Here is a 26785-nt window from a genome sequence, read left to right on the forward strand (position 1 = left end):
GGGCCCCTTCCGCGTGGGTGAGTGAATGTGAGAGTCAGCGCCGCGCCGCGCCGCGCTCGCCGTCCGCCTCCGCCGCTCAGCGCCCTCACTTCGGCGGCCAGGGGCGGGCGCGCGCGCCCAGCCATAGAGACGGGCGTTGAGCCCTCGGGCTAGAGCGTCGCCGAGTCGGAGCCGGAGCCGGAGCCGCGCGCTGTGTCTCCGCTGCGTCCGCCGAGGCCCAGAGTGTCAGGGACAAAAGCCGCCGCCGCGCCGCTTGCTCCCGCCGCTGGGGCTCATCCGCCGCCGCCGACGCTCTGAGGAGAGCCCGCCGCCGCCGCCACCCGCGAGGATCCGAGAGCCATGTCGGCCAGCAGCCTCCTGGAGCAGGTACAGGCCCGGCCCGCATGCCTCGGCCATTGTGTGAGGCGAGAGGGAGCCCGACCAGGCCCGGGCCCTTCGCCCCCGGTCGGGCCGAGCCGAGGCGGCGCCTCTCGCGGGCCGGGTTTCGGGCCTCTCAGGCCGGCCGCGCCCTGCGCCTCGCCCTCAGCCCGCTCTTCCCGCTTCTCCCCGGTCCTCGCTGCCCAACGCCCGCGCCGCCTTTCCTCCTCAGCGGGCCTCGTCTTCCTTCCTCGTTCCCTTCCCCTTCCCTGAAGCCCGGGCCCCGTCGCGTCGCCGCTGGCGCGTCCCCCGCTTTTTCTCGGCGGCCTCGCCGGCCTAGCGCTTTCCCCCGCCTCCCGTTCTCCGGCCTCCCCCTCCACCACCATTCCTGACGCCGACCCCGAGGCCTGCTCCTTCCTGCCTTTCTCCGGCCCGGCTTTAATTTGTCTTCTCTTTTCCATTTCTCCCTCGGATACCTTGCTGCTCGGCGACGTTTCCTTCGCCCGCAGAGACCAAAAGGTCAAGGAAACAAAGGTGAGCCCGGCCCCGCCGGTGGCCTGGAGAGGGGGACGCGGGGTAGTGGGGGCGGGGCCCCCGGGAAGCGCCCCGAGGCCGGGATCCTTGGGAAGCCCCGGGGTTCGCAGGTGCCTCGCTCACACGGAAGGATTTGACCCTTTCGGCGTGTTCTTTCCGCGGGCGAACAGCTCTCCAGCGAACAAGGAGTCATTCACTGAGGGTGGGGGTGGATGCGGTTGTGCAATGTCTCAGGTCCCTGGTTTCCTGTAGGTCTTAGAAGGCCTTTGTGTTTCGTCCTCGTGGATCACACTCTGGAAGTGCCCGCATGTGACCCAAGTGGAGCGGGTGGGAGGAAGCGGGAGGGCGCGGGGAGCGAGAGGAACCAATAAAAGGACCTTTTTAGATCCACTTGCTTGGGGTGGAGGGAGACATTTTTATTGACGGAATGCTGCTCAGCATGCACTCCCATCCTTAGTGTTTTGAAATGCAAACGTAATTTCTCTGTTTTAGTAAGGTTTTTCTCTGGTTAGGATATATTTGGTGACTTTGGGAGGGAGGCTTGTATGACTGGGACGTTCTTAATTTGAATTTTTTCCTCTAGTTCAAAATGGATCTGTACATCAAAAGGATGGATTAAATGATGACGATTTTGAACCTTACTTGAGTCCCCAGGCAAGGCCCGTGAGTAATTAACCATTTACATGCCTGATCAAAGGGTGTATAAATTCTTTCTTTTCCCTATGAGTCTCACTTTCGGGGTGACTGTCTTCCTACTAGTCAATGTGTTATAAAAAGTTGTTACAAATGTTATAGATCCCTAGGATTCCCATCTCTCTTGTCAGCAAACATACTGTATTCTGAGGCTAGTTCTGATGCACTTTACAGCGTACTAACAGTAACACCTGTTTGAGTAATTCTTGCTCCTTACCAAGAATATACAATGTAAAACTTAATCCTTTCTAGTGTTAAATATTCTGAGTTTTCACCCCAAACTCTTTTTCTTTTCTGGAAATTGGATTCATATGTGATGGGAAAAACTAGTAAAAAAAATCAATCACCTGAAATTTATTAAGCGCTGCAGAACTGGGTATTCTTCTCCTCTGCTCACTAGTTAGTGGGATCTTAGATTAGAACTATTTTGCGTTAGGTTCTCATTTTTCGAGTTGAGCTGTATCTATAGGTATAGAGAACAACTTTGGATTCTCATATAGGGAGCTTTAGGATTTATGAAATTGAGTTTAAAAAAGGTGAAATGCTGTGTAGCACAAATTAAGATAAAAATTGAGGTTTTTGTAATTTAACCTATCTTCTAATGTGAAGATTAGTTGCATACTTTAGTGTGGCAGCTCTTTTGTATAAATATCTTTTGTCCCAAAGACATAGTTACAAAGTTGTAGCAAATACAGCTTCCAATTAATAAACCAAAAGGCAATTACTCATCCAAAATACCCTAAAAGAAGAAAAAGCTTATAGAATATTTATATAAATTCTGAACAGATGCTGTGTTATAGCCTAGAACCGTGGTTGGTAAACTGTGGCTCGCGAGCCACATGCGGCTCTTTGGCCCCTTGAGTGTGGCTCTTCCTAAACCTTAGGAGTACCCTAATTAAGTTAATAACAATGTACCTACCTGTATAGTTTAAGTTTAAAAAATTTGGCTCTCAAAAGAAATTTCAATCGTTGTACTGTTGATATTTGACTCTGTTGACTAATGAGTTTGCCGACCACTGGTCTAGAATAACTTGGCATATTAGTGTATGTCCATATTTGGACCTAATTCTTACATAAAACTTTTAGATTCCTTAGGTAAAATTTTCTGCATTGAATATATAGAACTCACTTAACTGATTGGAAAAAAGTTTTTGCAGAAGATAACTAGTTCATCAGGAAAAGTAGGGAAGGAAGTAAAGGAACGAACTATTAATAGATTCTTGCTATTGAAGTAGTTTGCTTACGTAATTATAACAGGGAGAGAGGGAGCATTTGGAAATAAAATTCTAGGTAGTTCTTGTGAAACATTGTGTAATTCAGATTTTTGAGTTCAGTAGCATGTGGGAACCTGCTACTTCAGTTGTAGGCATTTAGCTATATAATAGCATAACCAGTGATAGTTTGTTTTTTTCTTTCTCAAGTAAGCTAAAGCTTAAATGTCTTTATGTAAAAAAAAATATTGGGGAAAAGGGGAGAATCATAATGTCAACAATAAAAAATAAACTAAAAAAAAAACTTAAAAAATATGTTGTGAGGAAATAGAAATCTTGGTTGAGTAGATCTGAGAGTGTCCATTGTAGTTTACTTTCAAAAGTAATTCATCTACTTTTTTAAACAATTTTTCATCACCTTATGTTGGAATAATCCTTCAGGCTTAATCCAGTCACTATAGACTGAATTTTTAATAAAATATGGATTTGCTAAAGTATTAACACTATCTTTGAGAAATACTTAATTTTAAGAGAAGTCTGTGTGCAGAAAGACAGCTTGATTTTTATTTTATTTGATTTTTTAGGGAAAATTTAAATTGGCAGAGAAAAGCACATTTTATCTAACCACATTACTGGAAATGTTTAATCTTCAAGAGATGTGTTTTAGTGGCTAGGGAGTAGCACTCTTACCTTTGGTAATATAAACTTCAGCCTTAAGATAGTGGTAGTCATCCACATCTCTTAAAAATAAAACTCCATATTTTTGATTAGTTAATGGATTCTTATATACCAGAGTTATTTGAGTTGAGCAGTATACTATAGAGACCAATTTTATGTATCTCTAGCTTAAAAACTCTCACTTAAGGGACTATTCTGTGAGCTATAGAATTTATAAAAAAAAGGGAAAATATGTTCAGCACAAACTAAAATGAAATCAAGAATGATTGAGGTTTTTGCAATGTAATCTTATGTGAAGACTAGTTGCATATAAGTTTATATTTCTGGTTATTATTTAGGATAATTCCTCTTTTTTAAGGATAATGGACTGTATGGTACCTTCAGAATTATACTCCTGTTTTTATATGTTTTTTTAAAATTGTCTTTTAGAGCGAGAGGAGGGGAGAGAGAGATAGAAACATTGGTGGGAGGGAAATGTCATTGATCATCTGCCTCCTGCACACCTCCTTCTGGGGATGGAGCCCACAACTGGGCATGTCCCTGATCGGGAATAGAACCATGACCTCCTGGTTCGTAGTTTGATGCTCAACCACTGAGCCACACAGACTGAAATATACTCCTCTGTTTTTAATGGAAAAGTTGGGTGTGCATTTTAGATTATAGCAGTTCATTTTATAGGAGAAGCAGAACAGGTAGCAACATTTTTTTCTAGTTTTTTCTCTGGAAACTACTGTACATTTCCTTTCCAGGTTATAATTAAATAGTGACATCTGTTGATGTTCCCAGATGGTTTGCCAGGAGGCTACCACAGTAAATTAGATGTAGTGAACCTTGTTTTTTTAAAAAAACATACAAATTTATTTGATACATACCAAAATGTCTTTAAATTATATATTCTTTTTATACTTTGATAATTGAAAATAGCCTGGCTGGTGTACCTCAGTGGTTGAGCATTGACCTATGAACCAGTTCACAGTTTGATTCCTGGTTAGGGCATTTGCCCAGGTTGCGGATTGCAGGCTTGATCCCCAGTAGGGAGTGTGGAAGAGGCAGCCGATTGATGATTCTCTCTCATCATTGATGTTTCTATCTCTCCCTTTCCCTTCCTCTTTGAAATCAATAGAAATATATTTTAAAAAAAGGAAATAATTTCATGCACCAATATTTTAACAGAATACAGTGCAGGATTTATGAATGTAAAAATCATACCATAAAAATATTTACTAATAAGATTTAAGAAGTTTTCTTGACACACAGACACTATTGCTCTTTAAATATAGTTGCAGAACCTTGCTTTTTGGTTTATGGCTGATGGATGGCTACACAGATTTTTGGGAGAGAACTTTAAATTTCCAATTCTTTTTGTCTTATTTTACCTATTATAGTATGGTTTTAATAGTTTACTAGTTGTTGAGATGCGACCATCTGAAATGGTCACTCTCCTTTTTTTATGGTAATGGATGAAATAGTTGAATTATATGAATAATTGGGAAAGGAAATGTCCTGATTGTTTATTTTTGTGTTTAGTTTAGTTGTGTGTTTTTTTTTTCTTCCACAGAATAATGCATATACTGCCATGTCAGATTCCTACCTACCCAGTTACTACAGCCCCTCCATTGGCTTCTCCTATTCTTTGGGTGAAGCTGCTTGGTCTACTGGGGGTGACACAGCCATGCCCTATCTAACTTCTTATGGACAGCTGAGCAACGGAGAGCCTCACTTCCTACCAGATGCAATGTTTGGACAACCAGGAGCCCTTGGTAGCACTCCGTTTCTTGGTCAGCATGGTTTTAATTTCTTTCCCAGTGGTATTGACTTCTCAGCTTGGGGAAATAACAGTTCTCAGGGACAGTCTACTCAGAGCTCTGGATATAGTAGCAATTATGCTTATGCACCTAGCTCCTTAGGTGGAGCCATGATTGATGGACAGTCCGCTTTTGCCAGTGAGACCCTCAATAAAGCTCCTGGCATGAATACTATAGACCAAGGGATGGCAGCACTGAAGTTGAGTAGCACAGAAGTTGCAAGCAATGTTCCAAAAGTTGTAGGCTCTGCTGTTGGTAGTGGGTCCATTACTAGTAACATTGTGGCTTCTAATAGTTTGCCTCCAGCTACCATTGCTCCTCCAAAACCAGCATCTTGGGCTGATATTGCTAGTAAGCCTGCTAAACAGCAACCTAAGTTGAAGACGAAGAATGGCATTGCAGGGTCAAGTCTACCACCACCCCCAATAAAGCATAACATGGATATTGGAACTTGGGATAACAAGGGTCCTGTGGCAAAAGCCCCCTCACAGGCTTTGGTTCAGAATATAGGTCAGCAGCCAACCCAGGGGTCTCCCCAGCCTGTCGGTCAACAGGCTAACAATAGCCCACCAGTGGCTCAAGCATCAGTAGGGCAACAGACACAGCCATTGCCCCCACCTCCACCACAGTCTGCCCAGCTCTCAGTCCAACAACAGGCAGCTCAGCCAACCCGCTGGGTAGCACCTCGGAACCGTGGCAGTGGGTTTGGTCATAATGGAGTGGATGGTAATGGAGTAGGACAGTCTCAGGCTGGATCTGGATCTACTCCTTCAGAACCTCACCCAGTGTTGGAGAAGCTACGGTCCATTAATAATTATAACCCTAAGGATTTTGACTGGAATCTGAAACATGGCCGGGTTTTCATCATTAAGAGCTACTCTGAGGACGATATCCACCGTTCCATTAAGTATAATATCTGGTGCAGCACAGAGCATGGTAACAAGAGACTGGATGCTGCTTATCGCTCCATGAACGGGAAAGGCCCCGTTTACTTACTTTTCAGTGTCAACGGCAGTGGACACTTCTGTGGCGTTGCAGAAATGAAATCTGCTGTGGACTATAACACATGTGCAGGTGTGTGGTCCCAGGACAAATGGAAGGGTCGTTTTGATGTCAGGTGGATTTTTGTGAAGGACGTTCCCAATAGCCAGCTGCGACACATTCGCCTAGAGAACAACGAGAATAAACCAGTGACCAACTCCAGGGACACTCAGGAAGTGCCTCTGGAAAAGGCTAAGCAGGTGTTGAAAATCATAGCCAGCTACAAGCACACCACTTCCATTTTTGATGACTTCTCACACTATGAGAAACGCCAAGAGGAAGAAGAAAGTGTTAAAAAGGTAATCTGCTTATAATTCTTAAGACTTTTAGGGAAGGGGAGAAGGAACTAGAAAGAACAGGAGACGTATTATACTGAATAATAAAAGCTTTAATAAAAGCTCTGGAAATAACAAGTATCACATAACAGTTCAGTCCTTTATGGGAGTCTAATTGGGTCTTAACTACTTGAACCTTAGTGTGAAGGAATGTGGGAATATTAATGGAGGACAGAACTGTGCTTAAGGGAAAACAATGTATAGAAAATGAATTTACATGATGTAGAAAGAGGTGAAGAATGAGCCTGAAAGAATTGCAAAGGGAATGATTGAAGTGATAAAACTATGAAAATTAAAGTTGGAAAAGATTGAGGCTGTAATAAGGCAGAGAAAAAAGTTACAAGTTCTGTTGTAATAAACTTTTGGCTTTAATGGGTACTGTGGTTTTCCCCAAGAGTTGGTGTCTCACCAAGCTTTGCCATCATTTTTCAGCCTGCCTTCTGACAACTGGCAATGTTAAGTGGATGTTTTTAAAAAATAATATGTTTTTATTCATTTAAGAGAGGAAAGGAGAGGGAGAGAGAGAGAGAGAAACATCAATGATGAGAGAGAATCTTTGATTGGCTGCCACCTGCACGCCCCACACTGGGGATGAAGCCTGCAACCTGGGCATATGCCTTGACCTGGAATTGAACTGTGACCTCTCGGTTCATAGGTCGATGCTCAACCACTGAACCATGCTGACCAGGCCATTAAGTGGATGTTTTTAAGAACTTACTTTCTTGCTGCTATCCTTGGTGTCCTGCTTGCTTTTTTTTTTTTTTTTGTAAATATATTTTATTGATTTTTTACAGAGAGGAAGGGAGAGAGATAGAGAGTCAGAAACATCGATGAGAGAGAAACATGGACCAGCCGCCTCCTGCACATCCCCCACCGGGGATGTGCCCGCAACCCAGGTACATGCCCTTGACCGGAATCGAACCTGGGACCTTTCAGTCCGCAGGCCGACGCTCTATCCACTGAGCCAAACCGGTTTCGGCTTGCTTACTTTTTTTCAAAACCTTTTTTCCATTGGAAAAGTTAAACATGTATTACATAAAACTTGGATAATCACAAAAGGCTGACCTCTTGCTCCTAACATTTTATTGTATTCCTAAAGAGTCGCTTTCTCTTGTTTCCTTTGTAACAAATGAGAATCTTGGTTAGATTGATGGAGAATAGATACAAACTAAAGAGTTGGTAATACTGCTTGGTCCTTGTGTACTGAGTTAATGTAAATGTCAGGACCATAAAAGAATGTTAAAATACTGGTTGGGGTATGTCATAGATTATATAGGACTTAGACATATATAATGTGTAGGAAGTAGGTAGAAAGATTATGGGCAAGGAGGAAATTACAAAAAAAAAAAAAGATCTGTAAATGAATGACTGAGAGAATCCTGAGTAGTTAGCCTTAAATGTAAAATACGCCTCCCCCCCCGCCCCCCATGAGGGTGGGAGGAGGTAGAAGAGGGTATAAGAATAAATGGTGATGGAAGGAGACTTGACTTGAGGTGGTGAATACACAATACAATATACAGATGATGTATTATAGAATTGTATACCTGAAACCTATATAATTTTATTAACCAATGTTACCCCAATAAATTTAATTAAAAATAAAAACAAAACCTAACAAGCTTATGTAAATATATTTTTCTTAAATTGGTTATGAATTCATAGGTATCTTATATATTTGATGTAGAAACCGAGGCATTTGTTATGCCTCTATAAAAACTTTCTCCTTTGAACAGTGGGAGGAGGGCTCTTTGGTAGATTTTTCACCTCCTTAACACAGGATTAGAGGTGCATAGTTGTTCAACTAAAGTGTAATGGTTGCCATTTTATATTCTAATGTGTACAGACAAATAAATGGAGATACACTTGTCAGTGATGCCAAAAGTATTGGGGATATAGAGCCAGATTACCGAAAAGTTGGCTGTCAGAAACTTTATCCTTTAAACTCTCCTTTTCCCCAAAGTTTAACAGTTTTAACTTAAAATCTTCAATAATCATGTAGAAAAAGGTAGTTTAGTGGTTATGTTTGCCAGACATCTGAAAGGCTCTAAAGATGTCTTCACAGATCCCTGTTTCTAGAGATACAAGGAAGGCACCATGTAGTGGCATGACAGATTTTTAACGTGTGAAGGGGTGTCCAGGTGCTTGGTTTAACCATTTGAAACATGTATAATATTTATCTCATCAGTTTTCTTTCATCTGCAAAGTTCTGTCCTATATCTTGTGGTTAAAAGCAGGAAAGCAGAGACAGGAATAATTTTAGAAATGTAGATACTAAGATAAACTGATATTATGTGTTAGAACCATGGAGAAACTGGTTTAAAAATGAAGTAGCAAGAGGACTGTTAATTTACGTAAACTTTTAGTCAAGTATGTATTTGTGTTAAATTCACTTGAGTGGTTTAATGCATAATTGAACTTCATAAGTAGGTGTAAGATTCATATTTTGAAATAGACCAGTCTTACAATGTTTTAATAGTGAATATAATAATATTTAGGGTCTTTATGAAGTTAACTAATGGATCTTTGTTAAAAACCATTCCATAAAGGCCTTGGAATATTTTAATTGTTCTCAGGTTGGGGAACAAACCACCAGAAAAAAAAAAAAAGGCTTTGATTATATGTGTCAGATTACTTTTTAGTTTACCTTCTGTAAGAGCTTTACTGGGCTTTCAGGAAGGTCCGTTACCATTTCAGTCAGTATTACCTTACTCCTCTGTTGCCCACTGTTATCCTTAACATCCTTACATAAGTGACTGGAAACTATTGTTTTAGTCTCTACTAGGCTTCCAAAACAAAACAAGTTTGATGAGAATGGGACCGATAGCTTATTGGGGCAGTAGATAGCCTTCTTAGGTTTGGTGTTTGTGCGCCTTTGTATTATTTACAAGATTGCAAAAAATCTTCATGCCAAATGGGCATGGTAATTCAGTATGTAGGGAAATACTTAACATTCATCCTGAAAATGATGTCACAGCTGTTCCAAAGTTTTGAGATTGGGCATGTATCTTGGCAGAGCACACTGAAGCAAAATTATAGCCATTTTTGCCTAGCAGTATTACTGACTTGTTCTGTCACATGATATCATTCAGTATCATAGAAGCTTCAAGCATTAGAGCTCTCTGGCTTGAAAATTCTGATATGTGGTCTGCTTTGTTGTATACTATAGATACAGTTTATAACCTGTGTTTGCTTAGAACCTTCCCCTAATTGTTACATATTCTGTGACATCACTTTTGATGGACTTCATAGTATTCTATCTTATAATTTATTAGTTCTTAATTGTTGAGCATGTCAGCTCTTTAATAATTTGTTCCATCTAAAATAAAATGTTCACTGCAGTGAACATTAATATAAATATTGATTCACATCTATCCTTGAGTGTTACTACTGGGTCAAAGGATATATGCTTTTTGAAGATCTTGGCTGTGCTAATATATTGCCATATGGGCCTTTTTCATTCTGAAAAAAATTTTAAGAGAATTAATGCCAGCTGTTAGAAGAAGACTACAGTGTGTTAATAACTCCCTTTGACTCAACTTTGGAATAGTCTGGCATTATTTGGAATAGTCCTGCATTAGTGATAATTTTTTTTATAAACCTCATAATGGTTGTTTTAGTTTTTGTCTTATATTTGTAGTCTTTAAGTAAAAATAAGAATAGTAGAGGGGACTAGGAACTGCATAATTTTCTTAAAGCCTAGCCCAATGTTATACTCAATCAGGCATGGGTAAATAATTTTTTTTTTTTTTTTAATAACTGGAAAGCTAATGGGAGACTGGGGAGAAAGACAGATCTAAAGAAGATGTGATTATGGTGATAACAGCTCAAGATGTGTATTTTAAAAAAAATTCTTTGCTACTAGGTGAGATTAAGAGGATTTCTTAAAATCCTCTAAAATTTCCCAAGTGGAAGACCCAAGTGGAAGACCCAAGTGGATATGGTGATTAGGAGTGTGTTTGGATATACTTAAAATTTATTATGCTGTTTAAGAATTGAGATGAAGCTTTTTATTTTATTTTTTTGAACAACTTTACTGTGTACTAGACCAGGAGTTTCTCTAGTAACTACGAGAGAGCCTTACATTAGTGGCACAGGTAACAGTATAAAACAGAAAGTGTTTTCTCAAGGTATGTACAGGGTGCCAATTTGGAAGCTTGAAGATTGCCAAACCCAGCCTGGGGCGTGGGTGGATTGGTCATAGAAAAATCCTGGAAGAAGCGATCTCTTAGCTGAACCTTGAAGATGTATAGAAGGTAGGTGTTTGGGAAGAATGGTTCATAACAGCCTAAATCTGTGACACCGTGTAGCTATAACTTGAACAAGAAAGGTCTAATTGGTATTTGTGGAACATGTTTCCCAAAAGGGAAGTTTGAAGATTAGATTGGTAGAAGGGAATTGAATGAAGTGTATATGTACTTAATTTGATACAGAAGAAATCTAAGACAGGTCAAGTATAAAGTTGGCTTGAAAAAGTATTGAGAGTTTAAAAGAATTAGGAGTAAAGTCTAATTTGAATCAAGATGAAGCTGCTCATTGATGTGATCTTTCCATGGAAAGTGATGGGAAGCTTGTTTGGAAGTTAAGGTGTACCAGTATGTGGTAATAATAGTTATCATTACTGAAAACAGATATCTTTTTATTACAAATGTGTCCTCATCCCCCCCATTAACCCCCAACCTTCCCCCCCCCCCCCCGCCCCTGAATACATATATCTTCTTCCCACAATATGTTTCATATATGTTATCTTAATTCTCATCATAATAGTCCCTTAGTGTTTGGTGGAATGTTTAGCTTAGAAGAGATCATTTTGAAGGGGAACATAATAGCTGTTATAAAATGCTTTTAAAGCTCTACTGGTGGGTTTATTCTCTATGCCAAAGATAGCACTAGAGCCGAACCGGTTTGGCTCAGTGGATAGAGCGTCTGCCTGCGGACTCAGGGGTCCCGGGTTCGATTCTGGTCAAGGGCATGTACCTTGGTTGCGGGCACATCCCCACTGGGGGGCGTGCAGGAGGCAGCTGATCGATCTCTCTCATCGATGTTTCTAACTCTCTATCCCTTTCCCTTCTTCTCTGTAAAAAATCAATAAAATATATTTAAAAAAAAAAAAAAAGATAGCACTAGAACCAGTGGATAGAAGTTAAAGGGAGAACTTTCTAAAAATGAAGGATTTCAAGAAGAAACTGAAAGATCTTTTATTATGTACTAGAGGCCCAGTGCACGAGAATTCGTGCACTTGGCGGGGAGGGGGGTCCCTCCGCACGGCCTGCACCCTCTCACAGTCCAGGACTCCTTGGGGGATGTCCACCTGCCAGCTTAGGTCTGCTCCCTGGGGCGGATCAGGCCTAAGCTGGCAGTCAGACATTCCTCTGGCAGCCCGGGAGCCCTTGAGGGATGTCCGGCTGATGGCAGTGGGCCTAAGGCATCAGTCGGACATCCTTAGTGCTGCTAGTGCTGCTGAGGAGGTGGGAGAGGCTTGGCTTGTAGCTGAGCAGAGCTCCCCCTGTGGGAGCACACTGACCACCAGGGGGCAGCTCCTGCATTGAGTGTTTGCCCCCCTGGTGGTTAGTGTGTGTCATAGCGACCTGTCGTTCTGCCGTTAGGGTCAATTTGCATATTACCTTTTATTATACAGGATAGGATGTTATAGGGAAGATTAATACATGGGATAATGTAGATCAGAGAAACCAGGGACAAAGAGGGTTAGCTGGCCCCAGATAACATTTGAGGTCATGGAAGAGGAATTAAAGCTACTAAATAGGTCTCTTTTGAAAGTTATTGTTTCAATTCTATAATTTCTGACCCAAATACTTATTACATATAAAAAATAAGGACTTGAGGCTAGAGAGAAAGGAAGGAGAGAGAGCAACATTGATTTGTTGTTCCACTTATTTATACATACATTAGTTGATTCTTATATGTGCCCTGACCGGGGATTAAACTCCCAAGTTGAAGTATCCGGATGACACTCTAACCCAGCAGTTCTCAACCTGTGGGTCGGGACCCCTTTGGGGGTCGAATGACCCTTTCACAGGGGTCACGTAAGACCATTGAAAAACACACATATAATTACATATTGTTTTTGGAATTAATCATTGCTTTAATTATGTTCAGTTTGTAACAATGAAATTGGGGGTCACCACAACATGAGGAACTGTATTAAAGGGTTGTGGCATTAGGAAGGTTGAGAACCATCTAACCAACAGAGCTACCTGGCCAGGACTTCCCCCGCCAATTCTCACCTGAGGATATTTCCTCCGTTGCTCTTGAGAGAGAGAGAGAGAGAGAGAGAGAGAGAGAGAGAGAAACATTGATGTGAGAGAGACACATCAACTGGCTGCCCCCTCCCCCAAACATCCCCACCAAGGGTGGGGAGCGAACCCACAACCCAGGCACATGCCCGTGACTGGGCATTGAACCCACAAATCCTGGCTGTGTGGACCAACACTCAAACCATTGAGCAACACTGGTCAGGGCAGGGTTTTTATTTTTCTTACAGCCATTTTTTCCCTCTCCTAACCCTTTTATTTGGGCATTTGCCCCCTGTTGAGAAACATTTGAAGTAATCACATTGGTTCCATTTTTAATCTTAGAAAAAATTTAAAAATAGCCAAGTTTTAGTGATACAAAAGTCAGGGGAAGAAAACAGTACTTTAGACAATTATATTGTTTTCTTAAGTCCATAGGAAATAAATAACCATGGGTATTTCTTCCCATTTAGCATTTCTCTTCTCTGCTGCTGTTTTAAATTATTTCTTCAAAACTAGTTAGTGGACATCCTTTTTAAATTGGGATGACAAACTGAACTTTTGTAAAATTCTAAGGCTGTCTATATCTACTTCTGTCTTGCAGAATTTACTTGTTTCTCTACCAAAAGGGTTGAGGAAATTCTATTTGTATTACTCATCACTTTTCTTGCTTTTCGGCAGATAAAATGCCTTCCTGCAGCCTCCTTAAAGGAGGTCTAGAAGATAGGTGATACTGAATTTGTATCTCTTTCAACCATGCCCTTTATTTGTATCCATCTTTCTTTTAAAAAAAAAAATATTTTTTTTTTTTTTATTTCAGAGAGGAAATGGGAGAGAGAGAGAAATAGAAACATCAATGATGAAAGAAAATCACTGATAGGCTGCCTCCTGCACACCCCCTACTGGGGATTGTGCCCTTGACTGGAATTGAACCCGGGACTCTTCAGTCCGCAGGCTGACACTATCCACTGAGCCAAACCAGCTAGGGCTGTATCTGTCTTTCAATAAATGTTTTTGTTAATTGCTGACTTAGAACAAATAACCAAGGTACCATCTTTGCCTTAGGGCCAGACAGCATTTTTAGGAGGACAAAGGAATCAATAAAATATGGGGTGAGAACTGTAATAGAGGAATGAAGAAATGTGGTTTTCTGGAGAACAGTGATCAATTTGGGAAAATTAAGAAAGGCTTCATGGAGGAAATAACATTTGAACCATGTCAAATAGAATGAGTAATCACTCAGAGGATAGCACAGTGCTTGGCACATATAAGTGCTTGGAACATAGTACACATAAAAGTTTAGCTATACATCTAATATATCATTCTCATATTTCAGATGGGGAAGCAGACTCAGAGTTACTTATACAGGGTCTCATAGCTAATATGTGGTGGTGTTGGTATTTCAGTGGAAGTCCAATGATGTGTTGGAACTGGCTAATTGTGGGCCAACTGTTTAGCTTTTAAGAATTTTAGCAAGCTGGTTGTTAAACACGGTAATTATGAAAGAAATTACATAAACTTAAAATTAAGTACATTGTGCTAAATAAAAGGTGTTATATTAAATTACAATATAAATTATTATTTGTAATATAAATTACCGTTAGACTACAAAAAGGAAAATGTAATTATTACCGTTAAACTAATATTCAAACTCATTACTTTTGGGTTAATTTACATCTATTGCATCAATATATAAAACTGCTGTTGTAGCTCGGTGGGTGTGGCTCAGTGGTTGACCATCAACCTATGAGCCAGGAGGTCACAGGTTCGATTCCCTGTCAGGGCACATGCCTGGGTTGCCAGCTTAATCCCCAGTGTGGGGCGTGCAGGAGGCAGCCGATCAGTGATTGTCTCTCATCATTGATGTTTCTGTCTCTCCCTCTCCTTTCCTCTATAAAAATCAATAAAAACATTTAAAAAACACCCTCCCCCCCACTATTGTACATTTTTCCTCAACTCCACATTTAATGATACCACATTGATATTTGAAATCGGCCATGTTGTTTACACCATGGAAATTGGTAAATGCTATATACAAACCAGTACTTGATTTTTATTGATTGTTTAGACTTAATGTGATGGAGAAAATATTACTGTAGATTGAACTTCAGTGTGTCATGTCTGTAGCATGCTGCTGCCATTCCCTGTGGACCAAATTCTTCTAGTTACAACAACTAGCTCAATAAATAATGCCCTAATGGTTTTCATCCCTTCCTGAATGAAGAATTCCTCATTGAGCTAATTTTAGTCCAGTTAGCCATCGGGAGAAGATACCAAGTTATGAGATGATATCATAAATGAAACAGTATAGGACAGTATATTAAAGTGGTAGTTTTACATTATGAGACCCAAGTGCAGAGGAAAAGAATCGCAAGACCCATTAGGGTGGAATCAAGGCATTTTTATGGAAGACTGGGTTTGAGTTATGTCTGGAAGGATGGATAGGAAAAGATAGTGGAAAGATGAAGAAAGAAAATGGCTAACCCTCAAGTTTGAACTATTGGATATGAAGGGGAAAGGGAGGAGGCAGGTAGTTACTCTTCTAACTCATTTGCACTTACTGCTATTGCAATATGTGGTGGTTCTTCTGAGGTAATTAGTATTCTTGTACATATGTCAGTTAAACATTTGGCCATATCTCTTGTGTAACCATGAAGCCATTTAGGAACGGTAGACTTAAAACGTAAGCTTTTGGCTTCATGTGAACTTTTTTGGTAACCTCTGTGGATAGCATATAGACCTTTTAAAAGTATTTTTACATGTAAAAAAAACTTGTGCTCTGCAAATTTTATACTTCCAAATTTTTGTCTTTGCATTTGTTTTTCATAGTAAAATACAGTCGACCCTCAAACATCTCCCATCTAGAACAATTCTGTTTCTGACCAAGTTCACACAAAAAATGTCTTGGTTGTGGAACCAAACTTCCTCTTTTACCCTGACAACCCCTTCATGCTGATATCTTAGCATGACAAAAAGCATCTCTCAGGCAACAAAGGAGAGAATGCTTTTGTTGTTGGTGAAATCATGATTAGCATAATTTTAAGACATAAAGAGGCCATCAAGAGTGCTAATGTTGCTAAGGGTGTGAAAGAAACTATGAACAATTGAAAAGGTAGAAAAACTGTTGATTTGGATTAACAAAAACCAGTTAGCCGGTGACAGCCATTTCGGAGGCAGTGATATATGAACAAGCAAAGATGCTGCATTCTGACCTGAAAGACACCCCTGGAATGAGTGCTGAAAGTGATTTTGATAAATTTAAGAAAAGTGTTGTTTTTTAATAGATTACTACAGGCCCTGCACCCTCGCAATCCGGGACCCCTCGGGAGATGTCCAACTGATGGTTTAGGGATGGAGCCTAAACCGGTAGTTGGACATCCCTCTAGCAATCTGGGACCACTGGCTCCTAACTGCTCACCTGCCTACCTGCTTGGTCGCCTATAACCACTCTGCATGCCTGCCTGATCGCCCCTATCTGTTCACCTGCCTGCTTGATCGCCCCTGCCCCTGCCTCTGCCTGCCTGCCTCATCGCCCCTTACCACTCAGCCTACCTGCCTGATTACCCTAACCATTCTGCCTGCCTGCCTGATTGCCCCTAACTGCCTCTGCCTGCCTCATTGCCCCTAACCACTGAGCCTACCTGCCTGATTACCCTAACCATTCTGCCTGCCTGCCTGATTGCCCCTAACCACCTCTGCCTCGGCCCCTGCGGCTTTGTCCGGGAGGACGACTGGAAGGTTGTTTGGCTGTCCGGTCTAATTAGCATATTATGCTTTTATTATTATAGATCCTAGGTATGCACTGTATATAAGAAAGGTTAAAACAGGAAACCATTTGGAGGTCTGGAATGGGTTAATTCAATTTATATTTTTTAATATATTTTTTATATTTTTTCAGAGAGGAAGGGAGAGGGAGAGATAGAAACATCAATGATGAGAGAGAATCATTAATTGGCTGCCTCCTGCATGCCCCCTACTGAGGATCGAGCCTTGCAACCCGGGCATGTGCCCTTGACTGGAACTGAACCCTGGGACCCTTCAGTCTACTGGCTGACGCTCTATCCACAGAGCCAAACCAGCTAGGGCTCAATTTACATTATTTGTAATGGGGTAAAATGATTCAGTTTTTGAACAGATCACTTCTTGAACAGCTTTCCGGAACAAATTAAGTTCGAGGTTCCAATGTATAACCAACGTACAAAAAGTGTAGAAAATGAAGAAAAAAATCAGTTACAATTTTTCTCATTTTGGCATTTTTCTTTCTCTTCTTTACCTACACAAGTGGTTTATACAGTTATAATCATATTAGTGTTTTATCCTGCTTTTCCCCCTTATTCAGGTATTTACCCATATTTAGCCATTATTTTGGACATCTGTATGTTAGGCAATTTTCATATCTTTAATCCCTTATAATCCTGTCGAATAGTTAAGATTATCTTCATTTTAAAGATAGGGAATTGAGGAATAAGGAATATGGGATGTGCAGTAGGTTAGGGTTATTGAAAGAAGAATATAATATAAAGGAAAGTTATTAAAAAAGAAATAACTTTCTCAAGATACATAGGTTATAGAAGAGCTGGAATTTGTTTTGACCCAGAAGTCTTTTTTGTTCTTGTACCTTGCTGCATCTTTACATTTATTATTTAAGATAGTTAACAATGTTCTGTTACTGACTAATGCCAGTAGCCAGGCACCTCTTTGTGGATGTATCAGAAGAGCATAATTAATTGAGCACTTGGGTTTAAGCATCCCTCATCATGAGCATCAAAATGGAGTGAATTGGATCTACTCTGCCTAACCTAGTGAAAGTTGCTGTTAAGGCAGCAGAAATAAGGAGAAACAAATGGTTCTGGATAATGTTATAAAAGTGAGTGGGGCTTGCCGGCGTGTCTCGGTTGAGCACCGACCTATGAACCAAGAAGTCATGGTTTGATACCCAATCAGAGCACATGCCCAGGTTGCGGGTTCGATCTCCAGTGTGGGAGGTGTAGGAGGCAGCTGATCAATGATTCTTTCTCATCGGTGTTTCTATTTCCCTTTCCCTCTCTGAAATCAATAATATATATATATATATGTATATGTTAAAAATTGAGTGGGAAGGATTTAGTCTATCCACTCTCATTTTGTACACAAATTGCAAGATTACCTTACTTTAATGGCAGTGCTAGAAGTAAAACCCAGACAAGTTCTTGGGTAATTGAGTCATTTATGACACGTTACTTTACTTGTAGTCCATAAGCCTGCAATGTGATGGGGAGGGGAGCAGGGTGGAGCGCTTCAAAAAAATGTTAACGATTTAAAATAAACTTTGAGTCATCTGGAAAATATTTATAAAAATACTGATAACTAGTCTCTGCCCTGAACTTACTAAGCTAGACATTTTATTTAGTAAGCTCCCTAGGTATTTCTTACATGATTAGAAATGACTGAGGAGGAGTTACTTAGTTTGTACAAGTTACCATCTGGGAACACTTACGTTGCAGGTTCTTGTCTTCCCTCAGCTATTGAATGAGCCTCTTTGGAGCTGAGGCCTTGGAATCTGAATTCTATCAGGTCTGTAGGTGATTCTCTTGTATTTAAAGTTTGAGTACTCCAGGATTATGTATCTCAGTCAAGTTTTGTGTAACATCCACTGCTCAATCCTCATGTTTATTTTCTTGCAAGTTTGATTTCTAAAGTTTTCTTAGTACTATTGTGCTGCCCTGGCTAGTCTCAAGACTTCATCTTGAGAAAATTTAGAATTCACATGTGTCTGATAAGCCTGGCTGTACCTTTCAATACTTTAAAGCTAAAAGAATCTTTTGAGTAGCTTTTCATCAACTGTCAGTATTACAAGCCTCTGGTGAATTGCCTGTATTTTTTTTTTTTTTTTTTTTTTTTTTTTTTTTATATATTTTATTGATTTTTTACAGAGAGGAAGGTAGAGAGATAGAGAGTTAGAAACATCGATGAGAGAGAAACATCGATCAGCTGTCTCCTGCACATCTCCCACTGGGGATATGCCTGCAACCCAGGTACATGCCCTTGACCGGAATCGAACCTAGGACCTTTCAGTCCGCAGGCCGACGCTCTATCCACTGAGCCAAACCGGTTTCGGCGAATTGCCTGTATTTTTTGTCCATTAAAAGGTGACAGTGTCACCCTAGCTGGTTTGGCTCAGTGGATAGATCATTGGCTTGAGGACTGAAGGGTCCCAGGTTCATTTCCAGTCAAGGGCACATGCCCAGGTTGTGGGCTCAATCCCCAGTGTAGAGGGTGTGCAGGAGGCAGCCGATCAATCAGTAATTCTCATCATTGATGTTTCTCACTCCCTCTCCCTTCCTCTCTGAAATTAAAAAAAAAAAAAAAAAAAAAGGCTGTGTCTTTGGTTTAATATCCTACACATGTAGCTTCATGTTATAATCTCTTTAGAGGCATTATGGCTACTTCTAAGAGGCTTTAATGTTTGTGTTACATATATTTTTATTGACTTTAGAGATGAAAGGAGAGAGAGAAACATCAATGATGAGAATCATTTGTCGTCTGCCTCTTGCGCGCCCCCTACTGGGGATCGAGCCCGAAACCCTGGCACGTGCCCTAACCGGGAATCAAATCAGCAGCCTCTGGGTTCATAGGTTGATGCTCAACCACTGTACTACACTGAGGGTTTAATGTTTTAAGTTTTACATTTAGTGTTTCTTCTATTGTGTCTTCCTTTTTGCGGGGACATTAACTTTTTAGAGTTAGATAATTTTAAGCTATATGATTTAGGGGCCACTAGCCATCCTGAAGTTGTCCAAACTAAGATTGAAAAAAAAAGTACATATTTTTATTGATTTCATAGAAGAAGGGAGAGGGCGAGAGAGAGAAACATCAATGATGAGACAGAATCATCCATCAGCTGCCTCCTGCATGACCCCCACTAGTGATCAAGCCCACAACCCAGGCATGTGCCCTTGACCAGAATCAAACCCAGAACTCTTCAGTCCTCAGGCCGACGACACTCTATCCACTGAGCCTAACCGGCTAGGGCCAAACTAAGATTTTTTAAAGTAGTCAGTTTTTTGGGGGTGTGGGAAGGGATTCTATTAAGTATATTTCATTGATGGGCCTTTAAAAAAAAGTTTAGGTAAAAAAAAAAAAAAGTTTAGGTAGACCCTGGCTCAGTACCTCTGTTGGTTAGAGTGTCGTCTGGATGTGCCAAGGCTACGGATTTGATTCCTGGTCAGGGCACATACAAGAGGCAATCAATGAATGCATGAAACAGCAAATTGACGTCTCTCCCTTCCTCCCCCCCCTTCTCTAAAATCAAATTTTTGGGAAAAAAAGAAGTTTAGGTACTACACCTATCATATGTATAGTAATGGAAAGACTAGGGGCTCTAGAAAAGACCATATCTGCCACTGTCACTGATTTGACCAAGTAAGCTTCTCAGCCTTAGTATCTTTTTATTTTAAAAATTTTAAAAATAGCCGAAACCGGTTTGGCTCAGTGGATAGAGCGTCGGCCTGCGGACTGAAAGGTCCCGGGTTCAATTCCGGTCAAGGGCATGTGCCTGGGTTGCGGGCACATCCCCAGTGGGAGATGTACAGGAGGCAGCTGATCGATGTTTCTCTCTCATCGATGTTTCTAACTTTCTCTCTCCCTTCTTTTCTGTGAAAAATCAATTAAATATATTAAAAAAAAAATTTTTTTTAAATATTTTAATTGATTTCAGAGAGGGAGAGAGGGATGGAAACACCAATGATGACAGAATCATCAATTGGCTACTTCCTGTGCGCACCCTCTGTCTGGGCTATAGTGTTTTAATTGGTGCTAAAGTTTACTTTTCAAGGTAGTATGATATAAATGCTTAAGTATCTTTTATAATTTCCGAGAAGATGGATGTTATCTTTATTATTTCTAAATATATGAGCTTATTTTTGTGTGTGCATACATCAAAACTGTACAGTAGTCCCCACTTGTCTGTGATTTTACTTCCTATGGTTTCAGTTAGCTGCAATCAGCTACAGTCCAAAAATGTTAAATGGAAAATTCCAGAAATAAAAATTCATAAGTTTCAAATTTCATGCCACTCTTATGAGTGGTGTGATGAAATCTCATGCTGCCCCACTCCATCCTGGAGGACATATGAATCATCCCTTTGTCTATCCATGCTGTGTATGCTAATACCCCAATACACACACGTTAGCCACTTAGTACTGTTGCAGCACGGATGGACCTAGAGGTTATTGTGCTAAGTGAAATAAGTCAGAGAAAGGCAAATACCATATGATTTCCCTTATATGTGGATTCTAAAGAATAAAATAAAAAACAAAATTGAAACACTCAGACACAGAAAACAGACTGATGATTGTCAGAGGGGAGGGCGATGATGGGACTGGGTGTAAAGGGGTTAAGTACAAATTGGTAGTTACAAAATAGTCACAGGGGATATAAAGTACAGTGTATAATTATATATGGTGCCAAGTGGGTACTGGAAATATCGGGGGAACAATTAGTAAAGTATGTAATTATATAACTAATATGCCATACATCTGAAACTAATCTCTCTATATAAAAGGCTAATATGCAAAGTGTTCCCTTGGGAGTTCGACCAGGAGATTGGGAGTTCGCTCGCTCTCTATGATGTGTGCTGACCACCAGGGGGCGGTGTGGAACATGGCAGGTGACCAGCGGCGGCAGCGGGTTACTGAGGGAGTGAGGGAAGGAGGATGCAGGGAGGCAGGGAACCTGATTGGCCCTGATTGTTGGACAGGCCTAGGGACCCTACCCATGCACAAATTTCGTGCACTGGGCCTCTAGTATAAAATAATATTGAAAGTTAACTGTAATTTAAAAAATTTAAAAAAAAGGTCAGCTGTTGTGGTATCACAGCACCTGTGTTCAAGTCACCCTTACTTAATAGTGGCTCAAGCTCGGCGGGCGTGGCTCAGTGGTTGAGCATTGACCTAGGAACCAGGAGGTCACAGTTTAATTCCCTGTCAGGGTGCACATGCTCAGGTTTCCGGCTCGGTCCTCAGTGTGGGGCCTGTGGGAGGCAGCCAGTCAGTGATTCTGTCTCATCGTTGATGTTTGTATCTCTCTCTCCCTCTCCCTTCCTCTCTGAAATGAATAAAAATATATTAAGAAAAAAATAGTGGCCAAAAGTGCAAGAACAGTGATGGTGGCAATTTGGATATGTCAAAGAGAAGTGGTAAAGTGCTTCCTTTGAGTGAAAGCTATCTATGTATAGGAAAGTACATAGTATATATAGGATTTGAAGAACAATTTAGTCAGTCTGCTTAATTGTACCAATGTGATGCTTCCTTGGTATTGGGCAGGAGATTAAGGCAGCTAATGCCATTTGTATGTAATTTGCATAATTTAAAATAAACCTAACATACAGGTTTACATTAGGGCACAGGTTATACTTAGCTTCTTGGTATCATTGTATAGTTAAGATTTGGGTGTAGTTAGTTTTATGTTACGTTTGAGGCAAAATTGAGCACAGGTAGTTGTGGACTTGGTAGCACATGAAAAGGGACAAATTTTTTAAAAAATGAGTTGACATAGTATGTGCAATTACACAATGTTATTTTTTTATTTTTATTTTTTTAATATATTTTATTGATTTTTTACAGAGAGGAAGGGAGAGAGATAGAGAGTTAGAAACATCGATGGGAGAGAAACATCGATCAGCCGCCTCCTGCACATCTCCCACTGGGGATGTGCCCGCAACCCAGGTACATGCCCTTGACCGGAATCGAACCTGGGACCCCTCAGTCCGCAGGCCGACGCTCCATCCACTGAGCCAAACCGGTTTTGGCAGCACACAATGTTATTTTGAATTTCTTCTGATTATATTCTAAATGGCTGTTAATTAAGCATGCTGGTGAACTTATATAGAAACAAGTCTCTTTATGGATTTGGCAAAGTCTAGGTTTTCTTTTTTATCAGTATAATTTGGGGCATATACGTTTATTTGTATTCCTGGGGTTATATTATATTGAAATAAGAGGTAATAGGCAAAGTATTTTTCCAGTTTTATTGAGATACAGTTGACATACATAGTAACGTATTAATTTAAGGTATATAACAATGATATGATATGTACACAGAGAGAAATGATTACCACAGTGTTTAGTTAATATCCATCACTTAACAAAGTTACAATTTTTGTGTATGTGATGAGAACTAGAATTTTATTTAGAAGTTGATTGTAAGTTATTATCTATTGCTAAACTCATAAATAGTTTGTGAGTGAGGTTAATTGAAGACCTGTTCTTTGCTTTCTGGGAGCTTTTGATTGAGTTGGGGCTAATTTTACATTTAATTTTCAATTGTGGATACAGATTTGGAAGGACATTGAAAGCTGCAAGGGCTAAGGAAATCTCAAAGAAGGGAAGAGATTTTGAACTGTATCTTGAAGGACAGAAGGCTAGACATTCTTGGCTTGAAGAGTAATAAAAGCATAGGAATGAGATTTAATCAAGAAGAGTCCAGATTTCCTGAAGTCAAAGGTAGATCTTGATCATTAATAGAAGAGAAGTTAGATAAATGGTGTCCATCCAAATTTAAAAAACAATATCCCAGATCTTTGGTGAGTTTATCCCTGAAATCCAGAGATGTGAAGTGGGACATCACAAAAAGATAACTGCTCTTTCTGAATACATAATTTTACCATATTTTTATTCATGGAGCAGTTTAGTTTTAGGGTAGTCAATTCATCACAAAGCCTCAGTTACTTTTGTTGACTTTAACATAAATATTTGTAACAACAACAACAAAAAATATTTGTAACAACATGGTGTAGCGAAAGAGCCACATAGCCTTAGGTTTGAATCTTGGTTCTTAAGTAACTTCGGTTAAGCATCTTTTTGAACTTTCCTTTTCGTATATCTAAAGTAGGAATAATACAGTCTTTGTGGGGTGGTTATAAAGATCATTATTATGTACAGTTCTGGGAACATGGAAGTCCATAAATACTAGTTGCTATTCTTTTTAGTAGGGATCATATTTAACTTAAGAACTGTAGTTACCATAGTGTAAATGGGAGCAGGTGACTCTATTCAAGTTAGATTGATGAATAAAGTGTAAGTTCAGGCCTGTGCTCCTAACCAGTTAAGGCTTTTGCTTTTAAAAGACACATGGATTGAGTCATATTTTAAAAATTTTCAATAAATGAGTAGTGTGTGACATGGAAAGCTGTTTAGAATAGATTTATGAGAGGCTTATGATTCTTAATAAGAAATGAGCATTTAGATTTATTTCAGGAAAAACTTCGTTATTTCAATCAGTTGTCAAAATCCATCTCTAAGTGGATTTTAAACTCTAGGGCAGCGGTTCTCAGCCTGTGGGTCGCGACCCCTTTGGCGGTCGAACTACCCTTTCACAGGGGTCGCCTAAGACCATCCTGCATATCAGATATTTACATTATGATTCATAATAGTAGCAACATTATAATTATGAAGTAGCAACGAAAATAATTTTATGGTTGGGTCACAATGTGAGGAACTGTATTCAGAGGGCCAGAAGGCTGAGAACCACTGCTCTAGGGCAAGCATGTCAAACTGGAGGCCCATAGGCCGCATGCAGCCCACAATGAATATATTTTTGCGGCTCAGCCAATTTAAGAAACGTTTTAATAAAAATTTCTTGACTTAATTTTTACAATATCCTGTTATACATAATTATTAATAATGAACTACAGCATTTGCTAATGACTGATTAATGTAATCGTGATGCATTCATTTCCCTTACGACACTGAAGCGCAGGCGCACCATTTCTCTCTACTAATACCAGCAGCGAATATTTTAGTAGCTGATAGCCACATCACTAGTCTTGTACTGACTGGTTTGGTGTGCGCAACAGGAAATATTTCGATTTCAGAGAAGAAAATTAGGTTTATTTGCATTACGCTTATTAATTTGTGCAGTTATTCAGTGTCTGGTAAGTCAATGTTCAAGAAAAATATTAATTTTTATTAAATGTTCTATTATTTTATGCTAATGATTATTCATTTCAGCCCTTTGTGTTCAGCATGTCTCTATTGAAATAAACCCATGTTTCTATGAAAATTGAAGCTTTTGTTTTTTTGCGGCCCACATAAACTTAAACCTTGTTTATTTGGCCCGTGTTAGCCTTTGAGTTTGACATGCTTGCTCTAGGGGAAGAGGATAATTTTCTTGCCTGCTGTGGTCTAAAAGCTTTCTATATGTTAGCTCGTTATCTCCCACAGCTCTGTGAGAGATACATATCCTCACTTTACAAAAAAGGAAATTGAGGCTTATAAATATATCTAAAACTCTGGAACTAAAATGGGATGACTAATACGGCTAGTTTTTTGTTTGTTTTTTTTTTAGGATAATATATATTTTTTAGTATAATATATTCTTATTGATATGAGAAAGAAAAGGAGTGGGAGAGAGAGAGAGAGAAACATCAATGATGAGAGAGAATCACTGATCAGTTCGCTCCTGCACGCCCCACACTGGGGATTGAGCCCTCAACCTGGGCATGTGCCCTGACTGGGAATTGAACCTTGATCTCCTGGTTCATAGGTCCATGCTCAACCACTGAGACACGCTGGCCAGTATACTATATTTTAATCAATCAAGTGAGGAATGTTATTTATTTATTTTTAACCTTTTTTTTAGTTGTCATTTTAGAGTGAAATAAAAATTTGTATTAATTGGAATGCTTGAATGTTACTACTTTGGTTTAAAATATAAGAAGTAAAAGTCGGTTTTTCTTGCTCTGGCCGGTGTGGTTCAGTGGTCCAGCATACCGATTGCCATTCACGTACCTGGGTTGGAGGAAGCAACCAATCATTGTGTCTCTCTCTCCCTTCACCCCCTCTCCCTCCCTTTCCACTCTCTAAATCAATGGAAAAAAATATCCTTGGGTCAGAATGAACAAATGACCATTTTTATTGGTGGGGAATATTTAACACAAACAACTCAATTTGTATTGAGTTATTCTGTGAAGTTTAATTCTTAAGCATATCAGATGAGTTTTAACTAACCGTTTCAAATTTTTTTTAACCTCTAGGAACGTCAAGGCCGTGGAAAATAAAAGGCAGTTCTGCACAGACCACAGCAACGGTTTCATCTGCATATCCCTAAGAGGAAAAAAATGACCTTCAAGAAAATTAGGACTTTTTTCTTAATTTCATTGACTTCAGAGACGATTACAGAATTGCAGTTTAAGTATTGGAATTTCACAAAAGACATAGGACTTAACTGGAAAGTGGAAAAAAAAGAAAAAGAAAAAACCTAAAAAAATCCCTCTAGGTAGCGTAGGTGAAAAATGTCCCTTATATTTTGGTTTTGGTTGTGATTTCAGAGCATACTGCTTTTTTTTTCTTTGTCTTTTTACTATGTTTTCGGATTTTAAAGTCCGTAAGTGCATACAGTTTTCTCTAATTTTTAAACCCTTTCCTCCCCCCCCCCCCCCCATTTTGACGTTTGCACTTGGAGAACACCTGAGTTTTGAAGGTATGGGCCTGCCTCCACCCCAGAAAGGGGGAATTTGGTTTTTCCCTTCCGAACTGGAAGAACATTTTTATGAAGAATTTTTGTGTTGGAGAATTTAACAGTGTTACCCAAGGTTGTGTCTTTAAGGGTGGTTCATTTTCTCTGACCCTTTGTTACTCAAAGTAAAGTACTAGGATTCCTAAGAAATGTTCTGTTCTTGTACATTTTACTGATTGAGTCAGGATTAATTTTATTTCACAGCTAAGAACAGTGGTAAAAACTTGTTTACAAAAATGCATTTTGGAAGAGAAAAACATTGTAAAACGTGTAGTGAATGTTTCTTCAGTTTCTTGTTCATCCAATGAGGAAAGGGCATTGCCTTTCTTTTTACCATTAATCACTTCTCAATAAACGTGAGATCCTGTTGAGCATCACTTTTAGTACCA

The 26785-nt window shown here is 39.9% G+C and overlaps 1 protein-coding gene across 1 annotated transcript; it reads left to right on the forward strand.

Moving 5' to 3' along the window:
• On the forward strand, nt 1–26785 carry YTHDF2 (YTH N6-methyladenosine RNA binding protein 2). Its single transcript, XM_036348005.1, has 6 exons — nt 1–366; nt 867–891; nt 1475–1554; nt 5032–6618; nt 23216–23383; nt 25915–26785. Exons 1-5 carry the CDS (start codon nt 340–342, stop codon nt 23246–23248), a joined length of 1752 nt encoding a protein of 583 aa, XP_036203898.1. The 5' UTR covers nt 1–339; the 3' UTR covers nt 23249–23383; nt 25915–26785.

The sequence above is a fragment of the Myotis myotis genome, unplaced genomic scaffold (genome assembly GCF_014108235.1).
Source record: "Myotis myotis isolate mMyoMyo1 unplaced genomic scaffold, mMyoMyo1.p scaffold_m19_p_2, whole genome shotgun sequence".
Classification (NCBI taxonomy): domain Eukaryota; kingdom Metazoa; phylum Chordata; class Mammalia; order Chiroptera; family Vespertilionidae; genus Myotis; species Myotis myotis.

Excerpts from the sequence above, each read along its gene's own strand:
- YTHDF2 (XM_036348005.1), top strand. The coding sequence starts at position 340 with ATGTCGGCCAGCAGCCTCCTGGAGCAG. Across the intron at positions 892-1,474 it reads AAAAGGTCAAGGAAACAAAG|TTCAAAATGGATCTGTACAT; the intron begins GTGAGCCCGGCC and ends TTTTTCCTCTAG. Across the intron at positions 6,619-23,215 it reads AAGAAGAAAGTGTTAAAAAG|ATTTGGAAGGACATTGAAAG; the intron begins GTAATCTGCTTA and ends TTGTGGATACAG.